This window comes from Eupeodes corollae, chromosome 1 (assembly GCF_945859685.1).
Source record: "Eupeodes corollae chromosome 1, idEupCoro1.1, whole genome shotgun sequence".
Lineage (NCBI taxonomy): Eukaryota > Metazoa > Arthropoda > Insecta > Diptera > Syrphidae > Eupeodes > Eupeodes corollae.
Window position 1 is genome coordinate 217453922 of NC_079147.1, and position 19034 is coordinate 217472955.

Sequence of the window (19034 nt, forward strand, 5' to 3'; positions counted from 1 at the left end):
TTCGTGTTAAAATCTCAGTTCGAAAGCATCCAAAACAAATTCACTTTGAGTTTTGTAAACAAAATTAATATTTTTAAAAAAATAAAAAAAATTTTTGGTTATCAAAAATCATCGTCAATTTGATCATCGACAAGAGCTTGCACAGAAAAAGAATAAATTAGAAATCAGTCCATTAGTTTTTGAGAAACCTTTAAAAAAATTAAGGTTTTATTACTCTTCTGGAGTATTACCAAAATATGTTTTTCTTGTAGAAAGAAGCCAAATTAAATAAAAAATAAATTGGGTGGCGCAACAGTCCGTTGTGAACCAGGGCCTAGTGACTTACAACTCTCAACCATTAATATGTGCGAGTACTGTTGTCAGGAATGGAAGGTACCTATAATTTTAGGCCGGATCCGAACGGCTAATTTGAGAAAGCACTTTTTCATGACAAGAATTACTCTTGAAGGATTTGTCAATTCCTCGCAAGCCAAATTAAGAATACAAAATTTAAAGAAAGTTTTAAAAAATCACATAAAAGCCAAATTAAGAATACAAAATTTAGAGAAAGTTTTAAAAAATCACATATTTTTAAATTGACGATTTCTTATTGGGTTTTTTCTTAATAACCTCTTTTTCTTAGAAACAAATTTTATGAAAATAATTTAAAGCATGACTAAAGTTTTCGTTCTGAATTGGGTGAACAAAATTTGAGTTATTTTTGAATGCAAACCGTTTTTTTTTTTAATTTCGTTAAATTACTAACAAATCTTTACCTGGATCCGTCCTTCAAAAAAAAAAAAAACAAATTATCTCTCAGGAGGAGGTGAGATAAAGTTCAATATTAAACATATTGCAACATATTTTTTTCATATGTTTTTAAGAAATTAATTAAGATTGTAAAAATGGTGGCCAAACTATAAATGTCTTTGATTTTCAATAAACTAAAAACTTAAAATTGCTGGGTAAATAGAATGTGTGTAGCTTTATACCTGTGTCTTAGAAACAAATTGGTTTATTACCCTTTTGAGACAAATTCCTTCAGTTATTTTGTTTCCCGTTGGTTGATTATTTATTTAATAGTTAGTCATGAAAGATGTTTAATAAAAAGATGCAATTACAAAATTCATAAATATTAAGTTTTATTCAGAGACTACCTATAAATACAAACATTTATCATCTTACTCTACTATTTGAAAATAAACCGCATTTAAGGATTACAACCTCTTCGATTTCCATACAATATTTTGTATTCGGGTACGATTTCGTTTTTTATTATAGCATTCATAACCACAACATGTTTTTCACGAGCTAGATCTCGTTTGAAAACCTTAATTCCTGGACTATGTATGAGAAAAGCATTATTTAACACGTGATACTCATAGTCGAGCAAACACATGGCAAATCCCTTAAAATAAAACAAATATAAACTAATTAATTTTTGAAAAATAAAGTCATTTAAAAAAGTTCGCTCTTACTTGTATGCGTTTATTTTTTTGACCTTCCCATGTGACGCGTTCGTCAAAGAACGGCTCAGTATTGTCACTCACGTAAAACGGCTCCCAATAGACTTGTTTTAACCTTCTTTTTCCGACTACGAAAACGTCCATTTCCTCCGTTTCATTGGCTGTCATCCAGTTGGCCATGTTGGGAATATCATGGCAGGAACTGCAAACTTTCTTATGAAACGGAATGGCGGTTTTGTTTTTTAAATATGCCTGTAGTTCGGTTTTGGTTTCGGGCATTTTTGCATGTTTATCAATTTCAAAAGCTGCTAAGGGAAAAACCCTTAAAACGAAATAGAATTATTTGAAAACTTTATAGCCCAATCTAATATTTATCATACCTTGGTTTCTCCCCGGACAGAAGACTTGAATTCCGAATAATCATTTTGATAAATTCATCTACGAATCCTGGATTCGGATAAAGCTCGATATCACTTGCAAATATGAAATGTGTGAGAGCTGCTTTTCGGGCAATATTTCTACCTACATTGATAGGATAGTCAAGATTATGACTTTGTTTGTACATGGAACTTCGTTTGATGTTCTCATATGGCGGTGGAAAGGAACAATCGTATGGCCAATATAAGGCATCAGTTTCGGTCAAGGGAACAATTTTCGGCATATGGTCTTTGGGGAAGTATATATGGAAGGTAACATAGTATTGTATCAGATCACTTTCCTTGAAGCAATTACGAACGTATTGAATGGCCTCTAGTGCCTTATTAAAATCTGTTCCAGGAGCATAGATTGCAAAACTCACAGGAGCGTTCCATCTAAAAAAACATAAAACCAAATTAAATTTCAATGTGGTTTGAATATATTGAACAGAAATATTTAGAGATCTTGTGCTCAGTAATCAATCAACTTATTAAGCTGAACAATTAAGTTAGACACAACTTAGTAACCAAATAAATACATTTGTTTAATAAAAATAACATGAGTGAAATAAAAAAAAAAACAAATTGCGTTGTGCAACAGTCCGTTGATAACTATGGCCTAGGGCCTTACAACTTTCAACCATTCCTGTGTGCGAGTACTGTTGTAAGGGATGGAGGGGACCTACCGATTTAAGCCGAATCCGAACGGCTTATTTCAAAAAGCACGTTTTCATGACAAGAATTTATCAATTCCTCGCAAGAAGCAGTACCAGTGAAAAAAACTGTGAATGGCATAGGCAAGACCTCTCGCATGACCAGTCCATAGCACTAACCGCCCTGCCACGGGACAACACAAATAACATGAGTGAAGGTATTTTAAATGTGTTCCATGTAAACAAATATCGGTGAACACATTGATGATTAATTCTGATTTTATAGATTTAGATTGGTATGTTTGTACCTTATGATAACACAATTTTTTCGGATTAACAATATATCGATTAATAGCCCATTTTATATAAAAATAAAATAATAAGGCATTCATTATCGTAAACTCTAGGTTTGCTTCGAATTAACTAGAATTGTGATATAAAAATACTCTTGTAACGGGTGTTTTATTAGAGGTAGAAATTAAAGTTACCAGCATTATTTTAATTAGTGACAATTATGTAAGCTGTCAAGTTGATTTTTAATTTGGTTTGGCAACAACATTTCTTTATTGTGCAAATTAATTTTGAAAATCGTGGTTTATTTTACAAGAGAATTTTTTTTAGCGAAAAGCTACAAAAAATGTCTCTTGGTGTGCTTTATAAACAATGATGACCAGAAAGTTACAGTCAATGGTAAGCAGTATAAAGCCGTAAATACTGACTTTTCCATCAATTGAACAACCATGATGTGCAGGAGCTTTGGTTTTAGTAAGAAGGCGCAACATATCACACGGCTTGTGCCAATATCGATTTATTGAAGGATTCGTTTGGTAACACCATAGTTTCATGTTACGTGCCTCTAAACTGGCCTCCAACTCCAAGATCGTGCAACTTAACGCCGCTTGACTATTTTCTGTGGAGATATGTAAATCCACTAGTGTATGTCAATAAGCTCAAAATGATTGACCACTTGAAGGACAAATTACGGCTACAAATGTTGGAAAAACTATCGAAAATTGAGCTCCCAGAGTAGCCAACCATGAAAGATTACGGGTGTTTTCATAAACGTCAAAAATTGTATTAATTAATAATGCTGCCTCAAGAAAATTGAAAACATGCAATTCTTTTGAGGAAAGACTTGGTTGTGTTGTCAAATCTCGTTGTAACCACACATCGTTCAAGTCCTGATCTTGACAAATAGGATTTAGATGCTTTCACTCTGGTAAAGTAAGTTTTTACGATCCATTATTGTAAATAACAAATACTCAATCAATATTATGATAATTCAGCTGATTTTGACAGGTGGGGAATTACAGAATTGCATTCTTTTTCTAACTATTGTTTAAAATGGCTGCGTTTAAAAAGACGGATAGGATATCAGGATAACTTTTTGTAAGTGTAAAGAAACAGCTGATCCAAAACAAAAGGTGTCCAAGAATTTCTGGGTTATGTGGGTGTCTGGCAGAACAGCTGATTTAACATATGGTTTAGTTTGAAGAAACCCGACAATAAATTTCAAATTTGTGTGTTTCTCTGTAAAAATCTAGTGAATTATTAAATTTATTAATTGAAATTGATATTTTAAAATAATTTTCTAACTCGAAATCCAAATGTTTGTCTCCTTTTTGGGACTATCTGAAAGTTTTTTTTATTTTTTGTAGACTATCCTGATAGAACACCAATATCTAGAAATCCACATATCTAGTATAGCCCACCCAACTTGAGATTAAATGCAGCCAACCATTAAGTATTGTCGTTCCGAAATATCAAGATTGTTACGATTTGTAACAATATGACATCATGGCATCCTTCTTTAACTCATTGTTTATGTGTCAAATAGACACGATTCGTAACAATCCCCAACTTAGCTCGCCAGCTGAGTTGAAAGTATTAAACTGTCAAAGTTTACAACTTTACACCACGAAATGAATGAGTGTATATAATATTGGACAAATGTATACATTTTAAGTTTTTGAAGGGAAAAAATACTAAAATCTGGCGTATGTGGAACAATTTTTCTTGCAAGCCAGATGATTGCATCAATTCTTTTACCATTGAAATACATAATGCAATATATTTTTGTTTAAATATGTTACAAACATGTTTATTTCTCCGTGATCTAATATTGCTGTTTCTTATTGTTGTGAGCTTTAAAATGCAAATACATATGTAGAACCGACCTTAACTGCTTCATATATTGTTTTTAAAGTACATAACTTTGTTATTTAGCAAATATACGTGTAGTGTGCTCAATAAAGAAATATAGTTATACATATACATATTAGTAAAATAAAATGTGTTTTGGTTATAAACATTTTTTAATTTTAATTGTTTGAAGGAAGAAAATCGAACATAATATACAAATTTTGTTTCGCTCTTGATAATAATACAAAATAATATAGTTTTGAATAAAATAAACGTGTCTAATAATAACAAGCAGTCTTTAAGTTTAAAAGAAGAGTGAAAGGGGGGATTTAAAGGGAGATCAATGTTTATATCACCGAACGTGATTTTCATTTGAAAGTTTGAATAGGAAATTTCAAAAATTTCCCATTAAAAAGCAAATTAAAATAAAAAGAATACGCCTGATTTATTTCCGATATTTTATAAAAGTTTTGTTTCATAAAATATAACACTTCCCGAAATTCAAAAACTATTTTCTATTCGTTCTGAAGTCTGCTGACTTTTACTGTGATTTGGACTTTCCTATCTACTCGTTTCATGTAAATATGAATTGCTTTGACTTTTGATCTTAGAAGAACTCCATATTCTACCTCTTAGTTACTAATGTCGTTATAGTTATATACTTCGGTAGAGTAGCGATTTTTTAAAGTGCCTTCCGTTTAACATCAGACCTCTATATACTCTATCTATTGTAGAACAACACGAAGTCAGATAATAGACTACCTATTTTTTTCCAGAGCACTTTGTTATCATATCCCACCTTAGTGTCAATGAAACGGTAGATCAAGATTTATTGGTCCAGGCGCCAAACTGATATTTGCTGATTAAAGTGTTTGGCATAACGATTATACATGATTTTATATAAGATCTTATAAGTTTAGCAGCAGATACGCTTCGTTAATTTTGGCAAGACAAAAAAAGCCTCATTTTTGTAGAAGCTGAGTAAGGTCAATGATTCTAGAGAATTTAATCCAGATGAGTATTGAAACTTAAGGACGTTCTTATCCCTCTACCTTTCCAAAATCATAACCCCCTCCCACATAAACAAGGCATACAAACCAACGCCTATGTCCCCAACTCACGTCCAACTCCCACGATGTAATGGTGAAAAAGCTAGACAGCACTCCTCTCTTAGGTGCTCCTTCCCACCATAGCTAACCTAGCTAAATTGCTGTTTACCGATCATAATCATTTTCTTACATATTAGCATGATGTCTCAGTCTCTAACGGAGTATTCGGATAACTGGTGACCTCCGGATTACCTAGCCTTATCTGTATAATGAGAATCTCTGTACACACGGACCTCTTCTCTTTCTTCGCAACTAGATGGGACCAAGTATGAATGTAAACAAAAAAGAAAAAAAATGATGAGACCGGGCGGCAGTTTGGCGCCAAAGCTTGTTGCCGTATCTCCTAAATCATATTAGTATAATCAGCCTCTCACGTTTCGTAAGGGTCTTAGACTAATTCCATTGAGCTTAGGAGGAAGCCTCAAGATTCATGCGGTATCACAATGGGCCAATAAACTGGGCCAATAAACTGGGCCAATAAAGTGTGTCCGATTTCATCATGGACAGCCACTTTAACCTTAGCTAACCTTGGTGGGCAAAACTTCTTATTTATTCGGTTTAAATGCAGGTACATAGAATAAACTGAACATCAAGATAATGTACGTGCCAATTTAATTATACTCTTCCTTTTTGATGGCATTATTTCGACTTCGACTTCAAAATCAATCTATCAGTTTTTTAGATTTTTTGTTGAAAACGGGTATTTCTGAGTTTGAGCAGATAAATCTAAAAGCGTAGTTTTGCTTCGGAATCCGAACTAAAAAATAACTCTAAAACGAACTGTTCAAAAACATAAAGGAATTATTTTCAAAGAGCTGAAAGTAATTTGATGCTAGCGCTGTTAAAAATTGTTAACAACAGATTTTAATTTATTTTTTATAAAAATTTGTATAAATAAATAACAGTTTTTTTTTTGTTAAATTCAGATATAGTCTAGTAAAGACCAATCTCATAATCATAACTAATTCAAAATTACGAAAACTAAGTTAGATGCTAAAATTATTTTAACTGTATCTTGATAAATATTCTTATCTCTTATCTTATATACACAATTTTGGAACCCACAATTCAACGGTATTTATCAATATAAAGTTAAAATTATTTTCAAGAATTTTAAATATATTGGCTGAAGTGAACAAAAAGTTCTATTTTTCCACTTTTGAACCATCTATACTTTGCACACTGATACTTTAAATAGTCATATCATTTTCGATTCCAATTGCAACTTTTTCAATGTCTACACTAATGGAGCTCTTCCGCAGAATAATACCACGGAAGACTGACTAAGCATCATCATAATACTTAGTTTACACCTACGTTTTATATATGGATGTAGGGCTCTTAAAGCTAGGTTCAACTTATTAAGTGATTGTTGTATATGCAAACTAAAAGTCAAAGATTTGTCCAGGTACTGGGCGCTCTTAACTTAACATTCTATGAAATTTCTAACATTTAGCCAAACATTAATATTAAGTTTAAATGAAAAAAATTTTATAAATTTGGCCAAAAATAGAAGATGAAAAGGGGTCTGTGTTTTTATTTGAAGACACTCAAAGACAAACTTTCAATAACTAACCTTGGCAAAAGTTCTTTTAAATTACCCAAAAACGTCAGATCTCCATGTGTTGTATATGTTATACTCTCGGCGCAATTCAATTCACCATGGTCAGCTCGAATATAGTTTTTAAGTATCCAAAATGATCCGTCTTGAATTTTCTCCAGTTGAAATGGTCTATCGATACACCTTACAATCGACTTAAGATCATTAGCTTGATCTGATTCGATAATTTCACCAAGAACTGATTCTTCCGGTTGAATAAGATTGTCCACAAAATCACTATGTCTTCCCGAATGTAACAGTAAAACACCAAATAACGAAAAGAACAAAACAATAGTTAGAATATTTTTGAAATGGATATTAATTTTTTTTCGCATTATTGTGTTTTGCGGTTATTTAATATTTGTATAATAAAATTATTATATGCCACTCAGAGTGCAGTTGGCGTTTGTGCATACCTAGACCTACTAAACCGTCACCACTGAATGAGCCCTCCAAAGCTTTTGTGTGTTGTGAATGATCCGCATGAGACCTCAAAATATAAACATTATTGAGTGTCTGGAGGGGGGAATAGAATAAAAATAATATAATATCAGTATTTATTGTACTAATAGATTTTCATAAATGTATTGTTTGAAAGTTTGACGACGCCACCGTGTTCAACTTTTTTAAATTATATACACTAGTTCAGTTTAAAAATGTAAAATATATTAGATTGTCAAGTATGTTATTTGTCATTTCATAAAAATTTATATATATATTACTATCATATTACGAGGATTTACGGCACGAATATAATAAACTAAGTATCAATAGCCACGATAAGCTTTCTAATATCAAATTTGTTTGATAAGAGCTCTGAAACCACTACATCGTTTAATCTATTTTGTGTTCTATTTTTTGTGATTTTTGACATATTTTTGGTAAAAAACATCAATTTAGTTTTGATCTTAAATTGTTTGTTTCCGATTTCTCTTTTGTTTTCATTACATTGGGGCAAATAAAATGATTAAAAAAAAACAATTTTAATCAATTGAAGAATTGCTTTTGCGATATTATATCTTAAAAGAAATTGAAATTGATTGTGAAAATTATGGTAAATACGTTAAAGAAGGACGAGTAAGCAAAAAAATTTAATTAAAATAAATACTAAATAAATTGATTCATTAAACCAGGGGAAAGCCCCCACTGATTGATATCTACAAACACCATACGAAAAAGCGTTATTCGTTTCGAGGAATAGCTGGCCCTTCACACCTCAAACTGGACTGTAATTTGAAATGACGTTATATAAGTTGACTGTTTGCCATTTACAATGATGAATCGGCAAGTAATCGAAAAATGAATCACAATTAATAAACCTTTTTACAAAAGTGGTGGTTCAAATGTATCCTAATATTGAACAGAATATATGTACATAGGTACGTAAGAAATAGCTAAAATTGGGAAGAACTTTTAATTTATTTAAAACGATACTGATATTGTAATGCCCGTTTAGTCGACAATAGTTGATTGATTGATTATCTGAATTTATCGATTTCCCAGCGTGCTCAGCAATTCATACATAACCATATGTTCTGGCCAGCGTTTGCAGTTCATATAGTCCAAATTACGATCTTCACTCCAAAAAAAAGGACATAAGCCAAACAACAAGACTTTTTAAGGTTTTACGTACATGAGAAGTATCCTGGTCGCGTAATTTCACGTTTTAGCTACGAAGATCATGCGATTTGGAGTCGTTAAATTTCGTTTGTGGAGCAAATCCAAAACCGTAATAATAATAGGGATAATTGTATGTTTTATTTAGCTCAAGTTTCGAAGCGAAAATTGAATAGATCACTATAATATAAATGAGAAAGGGCAAACCTATAGGCTTTCAACTGAGTCATACATTGTTAATAAATATCTTTTTTCCGGGTCTCAAACTGAACCAATTTAACAAATAACGTTTCAAAAGAAGGAGAATTCTGTTTAAATTATTTATGTTTTTATTTAAAATAAAAATAAGAAACACTTGCAAAAAATATATCAAATGAAACAGTTGAAAAAACTTAACAAATGCACAAACCAATTGTTTCGATTAGTTATTTTTTCCGCTTAGCATATACAAACCAAAGTACTCTCATGAGTAGTAACTTTTAGGGCGACCACATTCCGCATTTTTGACGTAAGTGTAGCGAAGTGGAGAGAAAAATATTATTTTCATTCCCATAAGCAGCCAGTAGAGTAAGATAGTAAATTAGTTCACCAGATAATATGACAAACAAAAGTAATTAATTTCTTTCTGATTTCTAACCAACCCTAAGATGATTCCCTAACACAATGCTCCAGACATGAAATATATAAAATCCCATCCAACAATGCAAAACTTATTCACGAACTCGTAATTAACCTGTTTTTTTTGTCTAATCATCTTTGTATAGGTAGGGAAGCGAAACTGCCATTTTTGTTTTCCATCGTCCTTATATTGTACGTTGTTATATGAATATTCTTTAAACCCAATGTATTTTCTTTATTCGCTCAGACTCTCGTTAAATTAGTACATATAGTCTTTCCCTATTTTCGCCTGTTTGGAATTATCATATTATTAAGTCTCCCGGCTGAAAATGAATTTCTCCACTAAACGTTCCACAAAATATATCTAGATTCCGTCCTGTTCGACTTCCACCATGGAAGTACTATAGTTTTTATATACAAAGATTAGATAGACTAGAATGAAAAACAAAGTTTGTGATGAAAAGAAAAAATGGTGTCTATACTCAAATTAATTAGGTAATAGTAAACAGGAAGGTTTCAACATAATTTAATAATAAAGGATATTTTTTTGGAAGTTGGAATGTGGGAAATAAAATAACCTAGGTTATAAAATAGACTGAGCAACAAAATAAGATTGATCATTAAATATCTATGGTAAACTTAGGTTAAAAATAAGCTGGGTCACAAAAATAGCCTGGGTTATAAAACAACAAGAGTTCTAAACAAGACTCTGTGCAGTAACGTATTAACGCCTTTCAAAACCTATTATTTCCATACCATGTTAGAAGTACATAAACATCATAGTGGAACCGCAGTCAATGTTGAGGATATGGAAGGACCACTTCTGCAGACTATATAACTGCGACAACGAACCGAATTCCGCTGTCAGGCAGGATGCCCCATTCAACATAAACGACGAAAGCCAACAAACCCGTCCTCCCGACTAAGACGAAGTAAATATTGCCATATCTAAACTGAAGTCCGATAAAGACGCTGGAGCGGCTGGCTTGAACGCCGGGCTTCTTAAAGCAGCTGAAGATAAGTTGGTTAGGAGCATGCACCAACTTATCTGTAAAATAGGATCGGAGGAAAGCATGTCCAATAAATGGAACCTCAATATAGTTTGCCCGATCCTGAAAAAAGGAGACCCTCTAAACTGCACCAACAATTTGAAACAACTTAACAGAACCTTTCGATGTTAAAAAAAGGTTTTAGACAAGGTGATGCGCTGTCATGCGATTTTTTTATCATCGCACTTGAAAGAACGCTTTTGTTAGTATTGAGGCAGAGGCGGCAAAAATGGTTTAAACAGTTAATGAGGGCAAAACAAAGTACATGCTGTCGTCAAGAAAGGACCTACAACACCGACGTCTTGGTCAAAACGTCACCATCGACAGACATAACTTTGAGGTGGTCAAGGGCTAAGAAAGCAATTGAGTGCAAAAGCCCTCTTTTGAAAAAGCAAATTGTAACTATATAAGACCCTTATCATCCCCGACCTGCTATACTGTGCAAAAGCATGGACTATGACAGAAGCGGATGAAAGCACCTTGGGCAATTTCGAGGGAAAAGTTCTTCGTGTGATCTACGGTCCCATATGCATCGATGGGGATATAGATGAGAAGATGGAACCACTAGCTGTACTGGCTGCACAGTGACGTAGACTTATAGCCAGAAGGGTAAAAGTCCAATGACTAAGATGGCTGGGTCACGTAGAGTGCATGGACAGCGCAGTAGAGGAAGACCGCGGTTCAGGTGGCGCGCACAAGTGGAAAATAACTTCGCCCAACTTGGAGCGCGAAACTGGAGACATCTAGCTAGGGACCGAACTAGGTAGAGAAGTTTGTTGGGTAAGGCCCTAGTTCACACAAGACTGTAGCGCCACCTAGGGTAAGTAAGTAAGTGTAAGTATTATATTCAAGTAAAAAAAGTCATTGTTAGGTTTTTTTTTCTCTCAATGTAAGGTTTTCTTGCATTTATTATTGTAAAAAAATATTTAATGGTGAAAAACATCCTGACAACAAAAAAATGAAATAAGTCCTAAGTATAAATTATTTCATTCTTCTTAAGATTACATTTTTATAGACAACAATTGTTTGTCATTATGTTTTATTATTATTCCAAACGAATGTTTATATATTCTTTTTTTACCACAAATTTAAAACGGTTCTGCTATCTTTATAAAGGCATGAAATTTTAACTTCACCTATTTTTTCACCCATAATTTTTAATAAATATTTGAAAAATAACAAATCAATTTTGTACGTGGAGAGATACTAACGGTTAAATCGCACGTAGCAATTTAGCTCCTTGCTCGGTCGCGTGTAACAATAATTTTTGTTCATTTGTCCTTTTTTGGATGTGAACTTAAATAAATTTGAATGAAAATTCTTTTGAAGTAGTTAGGTTATCAATTAAAAAAAACACACACATTTGAAATAATAATAATTATTATGGTGTCCGAATAATTTTATACCCGACTCTCAATTACAATTTTGTTTCTCAATGTCATAATAAATTATTAGTATAGCTAACTATGCAATTAATACGCGATGTTCTGAATGATTTAACCAAAGAATCATATTCATCATCCTCATCATCATCCAGCTGTATCTATTTTCATATATGGAAGTATATGTGACTACTTAACTTCAGATGTATTGAATGTAGTATTATGCTGTCGCTAATTTGTTGTTTGCTGACCATTGATTTGCTATTCAGATGTCTTTAATTAATCAATAAATACAAATTTACACCTGTTGCTGTGTTTATTCATATCTTCGGCGGTGTCTTTTAATATTAACATAATTACCTAAAATAGATAGACATCTGCCTTGTGGAAGTGAATGCGGTTTTTTTTCAAATTTCTTTAGGCAAAAGTTTGTCTTCTCACAAGGTACAAAGACTCAAATAGATCCATGAAAACAATAGGTTACAAAACACTTTGCATTGATGTTTGATTTTTCGTTATAATAGACATATGCTTATGTTCAATTTTCTGGTTGCTTAAGCTTATCGCTGTTTGTGAAAACGGCTTTTTGGTTCACGAGGAGACCGTTAATTACACTTATTTCATAATGACTGATGTTAAGGAGTAGGTGAAGGTTTGGTCAAACAGACTATTTATCTCTTCTGTACAAAATTACGATTTTGGTGGTCCTCGAAGTTTGTTTGGATTCCAAATCAAGTTTGAGTAGGTACAGGAAAACTAGTTATTTAGTTCGAAAAAATTGCGAAAAAGCTTAAGTTAAGCTTTAGTGAAGAGCTTAAGTTAAAGGTTCTTTTACTTAGGTTAGGTTAGGTTGAAGTGGCTGTATATGATGGAATCGGACCCACTTAGTCCAGTTTAATGACCCATTGTGATATCACATGAATCTTGAGGCTTCCTCCTAAGTTCAATCCAAACAGTTTGATTCCCTTACAAAACGTGAAAGGCTGATTATGTTAATATGATTTACATATATCGTTTAGATCGTTAAAGAAATATTGAAGTTTAGAAGTTTATTTGGAGTGGAACAAATTATTTGAAAGGCGGTAAGTTGCAGTCTAGACCGGAGACAGATTTTTAGTCAAGTGGGTCAAACACTTACCATAAGATCGAATTTCAGTACATAAACGATTACAAATTGTATGTATTGCCTTTTGAGGCAGCTGAAAAAATACTTCGACAACTCCTAACTTATGAAATTATTCCAATACTTTTCTAATTTTTTTTCATTTAAGTGTTAAAGCCTAGTACGCTGCTGATGCGAAACGAAATTTTTTGGTGGTCTCCAAGTGTCGAGCGAAATTAAAACGAAAACCACAACGGAAAAATATTTGTGTAGAGTTCTGTCAGCTGTGGAAAACAAAAAACAAAAACACCGAAAGTCACGAGTAAACAATTTTCAATTTTGATTTGTAAACAATTTTTTCCAATAAATAAATTAAACATCAAAATTTCGCAAGCAATTAATATACCGGGCAATTAAATTGAGAACGAAAAGAGTGGAGAATTGTACTAAAAAATCTAGTACAGCTATCCACTAAAATGACACATTTCGTTGTTCAGCAACGTACTGAAAAACGAAAAGCACAGCGAAATTTTTCGTTTATGATTTCGTCATGTCATTTTTGTATGGGAAATTTCGTTTCGCATCAGCAGCGTACTAGGCTTAACATACAACGACTAAGTTGAATTTCGGGAATTATTTTGTTCGTTGAGCTTATCTGGCCTAGAAAAACTTTGGAATTTAGACAACCAGTTTTATGTTTGAGTTGAAAAATTTAAAAAATCAATTTAAATGTACATAAATGCTGGGGAACAGTCCGTTGAGAACTAGTACCTATTGACTTACAACTCTCAACTATTCCGGTGTGCGAGTACTGTTGTACTGTTGGGATAGAAGGGACCAACAGTTTTTAGCCGAATCCGAACAGCAAATTGGAGGAAGCACTTTTCATGACAAGAATTACTCTTGGAGAATTAGTCAATTCCTCGCAAGAGGCAGTACACGTGAAAAAAGTTCAGATGGCATAGGCAGAGGTCGAACCCAAGACCTCTGGCATGACAGTCCAACGCACTAACCATCATGCCACGGGTACTACTATCTATCTGGAGAACTATCTGAAAAATTAAATTTCTTGTGTTAAGGCTTGTATCGTTGAATAATAACTTAATTAATTAATTTGTAATTATTCAATGCTTGTATCATATTTGGATACAAAATAAGTCAGAAAATTTAAGAAATAAGGAAAATTAAAACAACCTATTGTTATGGGTTTAACTTTGTACTTACTAGCCATTTTCTAAATATTTTAAACCTTGCTTTTGGTTTTGCTAACTAGTAATTTTCCTCTTATTAAAAACGTGTCTAAACAGTGACAGCTCGTTAAAATAAACAAATCAACAATACTTAAACGGACCTATTTATTCCAAATTCCCAACTGTTGAGAAGACGATTCCATCCACTGCTCTTATAAGATTAATTGTACAGATGTTATATGGATTAAGCAAATTGCTAAAAAAATTAAAGAAGCCTTTTCTGGGTTTAACTTTATCAAAATGTTAAGAGATAGTATAATGTTAGAATCGTTAAAAATTAGATTAATTAATTGTGTACCTTAGTAAATTAATAAAATTGACTTTAAAATTTGAATTAATCGTTTAAAATTTTGCGCCATTGATTTTATGCCTTAGGAGGGTCATGGGTGTCATATTTTTGCATAGAGACATTTTGGGGAGATCATGTTAAAAGATTATTCTCCATTAAAAATAACTTTGAAGTGATACATAAACACCAATATTAACTCAAAACTATTTTCAAAGAAACTCAATAATATGGGGGTAAGAAAAATGTCGTTAGCTTGAAACTTCACTTTTAATCTAAGAAAAACGTAAACCCAATACAATTATTTACAAAATTTCAGTATGTTGTCAATATTTCAATTTGATCTGTAGCGAACCAGTGGTCTTGTCTCTTTCTCAAACATTTTTTAACTATTGTTGTTATGTCAGAAAAAAACTTCAAGTGAAATTGATAATTAATAAAATAAAAATTATATAACGACAGTAAAATCGAAGCTTATCTTAACTTCTTTGAGAGTTTAAAAAAAAATTGATGTCATAAATAATAAAACATCTGCTGAGCTTTTTTTAACAAAATGATGAAAACCAAAACGAGGAATCACAAAAAAATACATTGGTTTATTTTATAATAAACTTGTAATAACGATTTTGTGGTTCAATTTAGGAGAAGATTTACTTTAAAATTTATTGTTTATCCCCAAGTCGAAAAAAAAACAATTACATTACAATTAAAATCTCAGGCTCCTGTGCCGAGGTGGGGACTTTTACAAATCGTAACTATTCGACACTTAAACAATAAGCTTAGGAACGATGCGATCGTCGTATTGTTACAAATTCATGATATTGAATGAATGATGATATTAAGGACCTACGATTTTTAACAATTATTAGAAAATAAAAACAGACATCAGAGTTAATTTTTTGTCAAAAGGGAATTTTGAGGTATTCGAAAATATTGACAATACAATAAAAAATGTTTGTAGTGTCAAAAAGAACAAGAGAATTACTACCTCTCTTTGTTTCAAAAATATTATTTGGCTTTCAAAATTGTGTTAAAATTATTATAGAAATAATGAGTTCTAAAACATATGTATGCATACTGTTCCGAATAATATATTTGGTTCATTTCAAGCTTATTTTCATCTTCAAAAATTAATCAATCAGAAACAAATTTAAATGAAAACATGATAGTTAAATTGTTACTAGTCTCACGTCATAATTCTAAAAAAAAACAGTCGGTGAAACAAATCGCTTTTCAGTCTAGGGAAGACTAAAATTGAATTTGGACTATTATAATCGATACATTTGACCATTATCTTTTTGACCCGCGCACCGATCTAAAATTGTTTTTTAAACTCTTGTATAAAAGATTGCGATTTTGTGTTCTACCTTCGATAACTGTTTGGACTCATGTTTGGTAAAATTAGCTTTTAAATAGTTTATACGATTTATTGTTTTTTACTGTTGATAAGCAATCAGAAAATACTTACATAAATAAATAAATAATCTAAGTTTGATCGTGCAAAGCTTTCATAGAACTTTCGACTTGCATAATTCCATTTGTTCCGTTACAAATGTTTGTACATATTTCGGTGGTGTTTTGGTAAAAGTCTGTACTTGCCTATAGCAAAGCAAAACCCTGAAAATGCCGTTACAAATGTTTGTACATATTTCGGTGGTGTTTTGGTAAAAGTCTGTACTTGCCTATAGCAAAGCAAAACCCTGAAAATAAAATAACTTACTCGTAGGTAGGTTTACTTTGTATGTTAAACATAATATTAAAGTTAGATTAAGCTTGAATCACTTGTTGATAGATAGATACATTAATTTGTTTGACTCTTAAGAATAAAAAATCCAACACTAAAATCATGGCTATCACAAAGATTGATAGCTCAAATTGAGGTTGATTAAAATACATCGTTAGGCTATTATAAGTATGAATGAAAATAATGTATTGTAAATAATTATGTACGACCAAACGTACAATAAATATTGTAGTTAAATCAAAAAGACAAATAAAAATAATTTTATTTATGTTTTGTATGCATGTACCAGTATCTCCCAAAGCTAAACTGATTAATCGCGCACTTGTTAGTTCCACCGCCAATAAAAATCATCAATTAAGAAATATATGTACAAATGTGCAACTATTGTCTTAAATCTACACAAACTAGACATTAAGGTGCAAGATACAACAGGCAGGTTCAGTGACATAAATGTGACTTGAAGGCAAAAATTGGGTTGTTCCTTTTCAAATTCTAACTTAAATTGTCTGAACCTGCCTACTGTTTTCCGATAATTCAACTTTATTTTAAATTTCACTGGAAAGTTAGTCAAACAAAATGTCTCTATCAATTCCAGTCCACAAATGTCAAAATGACAGCTAATTATATCTTTTTATTCTACTAAGAGGTGAACTTAATTACTATTTAATTACATACCTATTTATTTTTCTACATTTCCATTTATAGATTTGTGTAAAATACAGTTAAATTTTAGCCAATATTTAATTAAAAGACAATGCACAATTACTTGAGAATACAATTTTGATATTTTGACGAGCTCATAGTTGATCAATTGTTTGCAGGTTCAGACAACATGAGGGATTCATTTGCAGTCAACTGCATCTTTTGAACGTACATTTTGACCAAGGCAACTAGGTAGTCTTTTAAGTATTCGAAACTTTACTTCACTAACCAGTTCATCGTACATAAACTAAAATGAACATTATTACCTACAAAATTCTCCTCAGGCAAGTTAAAAGTACGTCACGATTTTCTTTGTATTTTGTATTACAAAGAAATATTATTTATTTCGTTTCCAATTTGGCTAGTAACCTTTTCAAACAAAAACATTAAATGTAATTGTGCAAAAAGTAAATAGATCCTAGAGTAAAAAAGTTATCGGGGGTACTTTTCTGGGACTTTTAGTTATCAATTTTTTGCTTTGAATTAAAAAAAATCGTATTAAAGTCGGTAACGTCGGTAAAACTGTGAACGCATTCTTTTCTACAATTCAATTCCGCAACATTTTTCCTTTTTAGTGGTTCGTCTGTCTGGTTGGTTGTTGGTTAAATGCAATTAAAAACAAATTTACTACGCTAAAATTTGAATATTTGTTTGCAATTAATATATTGTTAACATTTAGCGGTAGAAGGATAAACAAAGACAAATTTATTACAATCATTTCTGAAACAAAATTAAATGCAGATATCACGGTTGCCACATTGGTCACCTGTGACCAAATTTGGTCATTATTTTTCACTTGGTCAAATAGTCATTTTTTATTCCATTTGGTCATATTTTTCTTAACCGTAGACCTTAGTTAAGAAACAACGACTAATCTTAAGAGAATAAGAACAATAATGAATACTTTTTACAAAAACTTATTCTTTTTATTCATATTTATTAATAATATCAAAAGTAAATATGTACATCTACATTTTACATTTTACACATACATTACGGTTATGTATGTCCTTACAGACGTTTTTCCTGCAGAAAACGCAGACCAACTTTGTTTTGTTGTCTATGGCTTTTGTTTTTTCTTCTATGCATAAAGCACATCTGCCACGCTTTTCTGGCCTGTTCTTGGCCAGTTAGCTGTAGGATTCAAATCTTCTCCAATGGAAGTCACTATAGGAGAAGATGAGCCAGCTAGTGTCGCATATATCGCACACATACTCTTTGGCCAATTCAATACCCAGATCATGAAAAATCTTTTTTCGGCTTTGCATCCCTCTTGAAGCCTGATATCCTGGATCAATTTTTGTACTATAGTCCACTTGTTCTTCTTACTCATGTACAAAACTAATGTTGTGGTGTCGGTAAACTCAAATTTCGATTGAAATAAAGGTTGTTTTTTTTTTAAGTAAAATCTTTGGTGGTATACTCTTTTTATTTTTCCTAAATGTGCCAACTATAGACAAGTTCTTTTGTAGCAGTTTTTGGCCCAATTTATAAGATGTAAAAATGTTTTCCATAGTGATGTTGTGTCCCTTCAATCCTTCTACTAAATCCAGGAAGACACGCTCACCTGGGTTGCGTTCAGCAACACCTCCAACTTCTTTTCCTATATATGGCTGAATTTTCAATATGTAGGAAGTTTCGGCACAATTACACATCCAAAACTTCAATCCGTGCTTTTCAGGCTATAAATGAGCATCGACCATGAAAACCAAGAAGTTGCTCGTCGACAGTACCATAGGACGATGGGTTATAGAACAATGGCAGCAATTCATCCCATTTGCCCCATAAACTTCTAATTGAGGCAAATTTGTCCTTGGCTCCTTGTTAGTTTTGTTTTCGACTAGTGTGATCATCGAATTGCAGAAATTTTGTAAGATATTGGAATGTCTCTTTGGACATTATTGCTCGGAATATTGGGC

At 32.1% G+C, this 19034-nt stretch overlaps 1 protein-coding gene across 1 annotated transcript; it reads right to left on the minus strand.

Annotated features, from left to right (window-relative positions):
• Window positions 1-1096: 1096 nt before the first annotated feature.
• Window positions 1097-7813, minus strand: LOC129942853 (beta-1,4-glucuronyltransferase 1-like). The gene is made up of 4 exons (XM_056051950.1): window positions 7342-7813; window positions 1826-2257; window positions 1458-1767; window positions 1097-1387 (listed from the first exon to the last, which is right to left on the minus strand). Exons 1-4 carry the CDS (start codon window positions 7698-7700, stop codon window positions 1190-1192), a joined length of 1299 nt encoding a protein of 432 aa, XP_055907925.1. The 5' UTR covers window positions 7701-7813; the 3' UTR covers window positions 1097-1189.
• Window positions 7814-19034: the final 11221 nt, after the last annotated feature.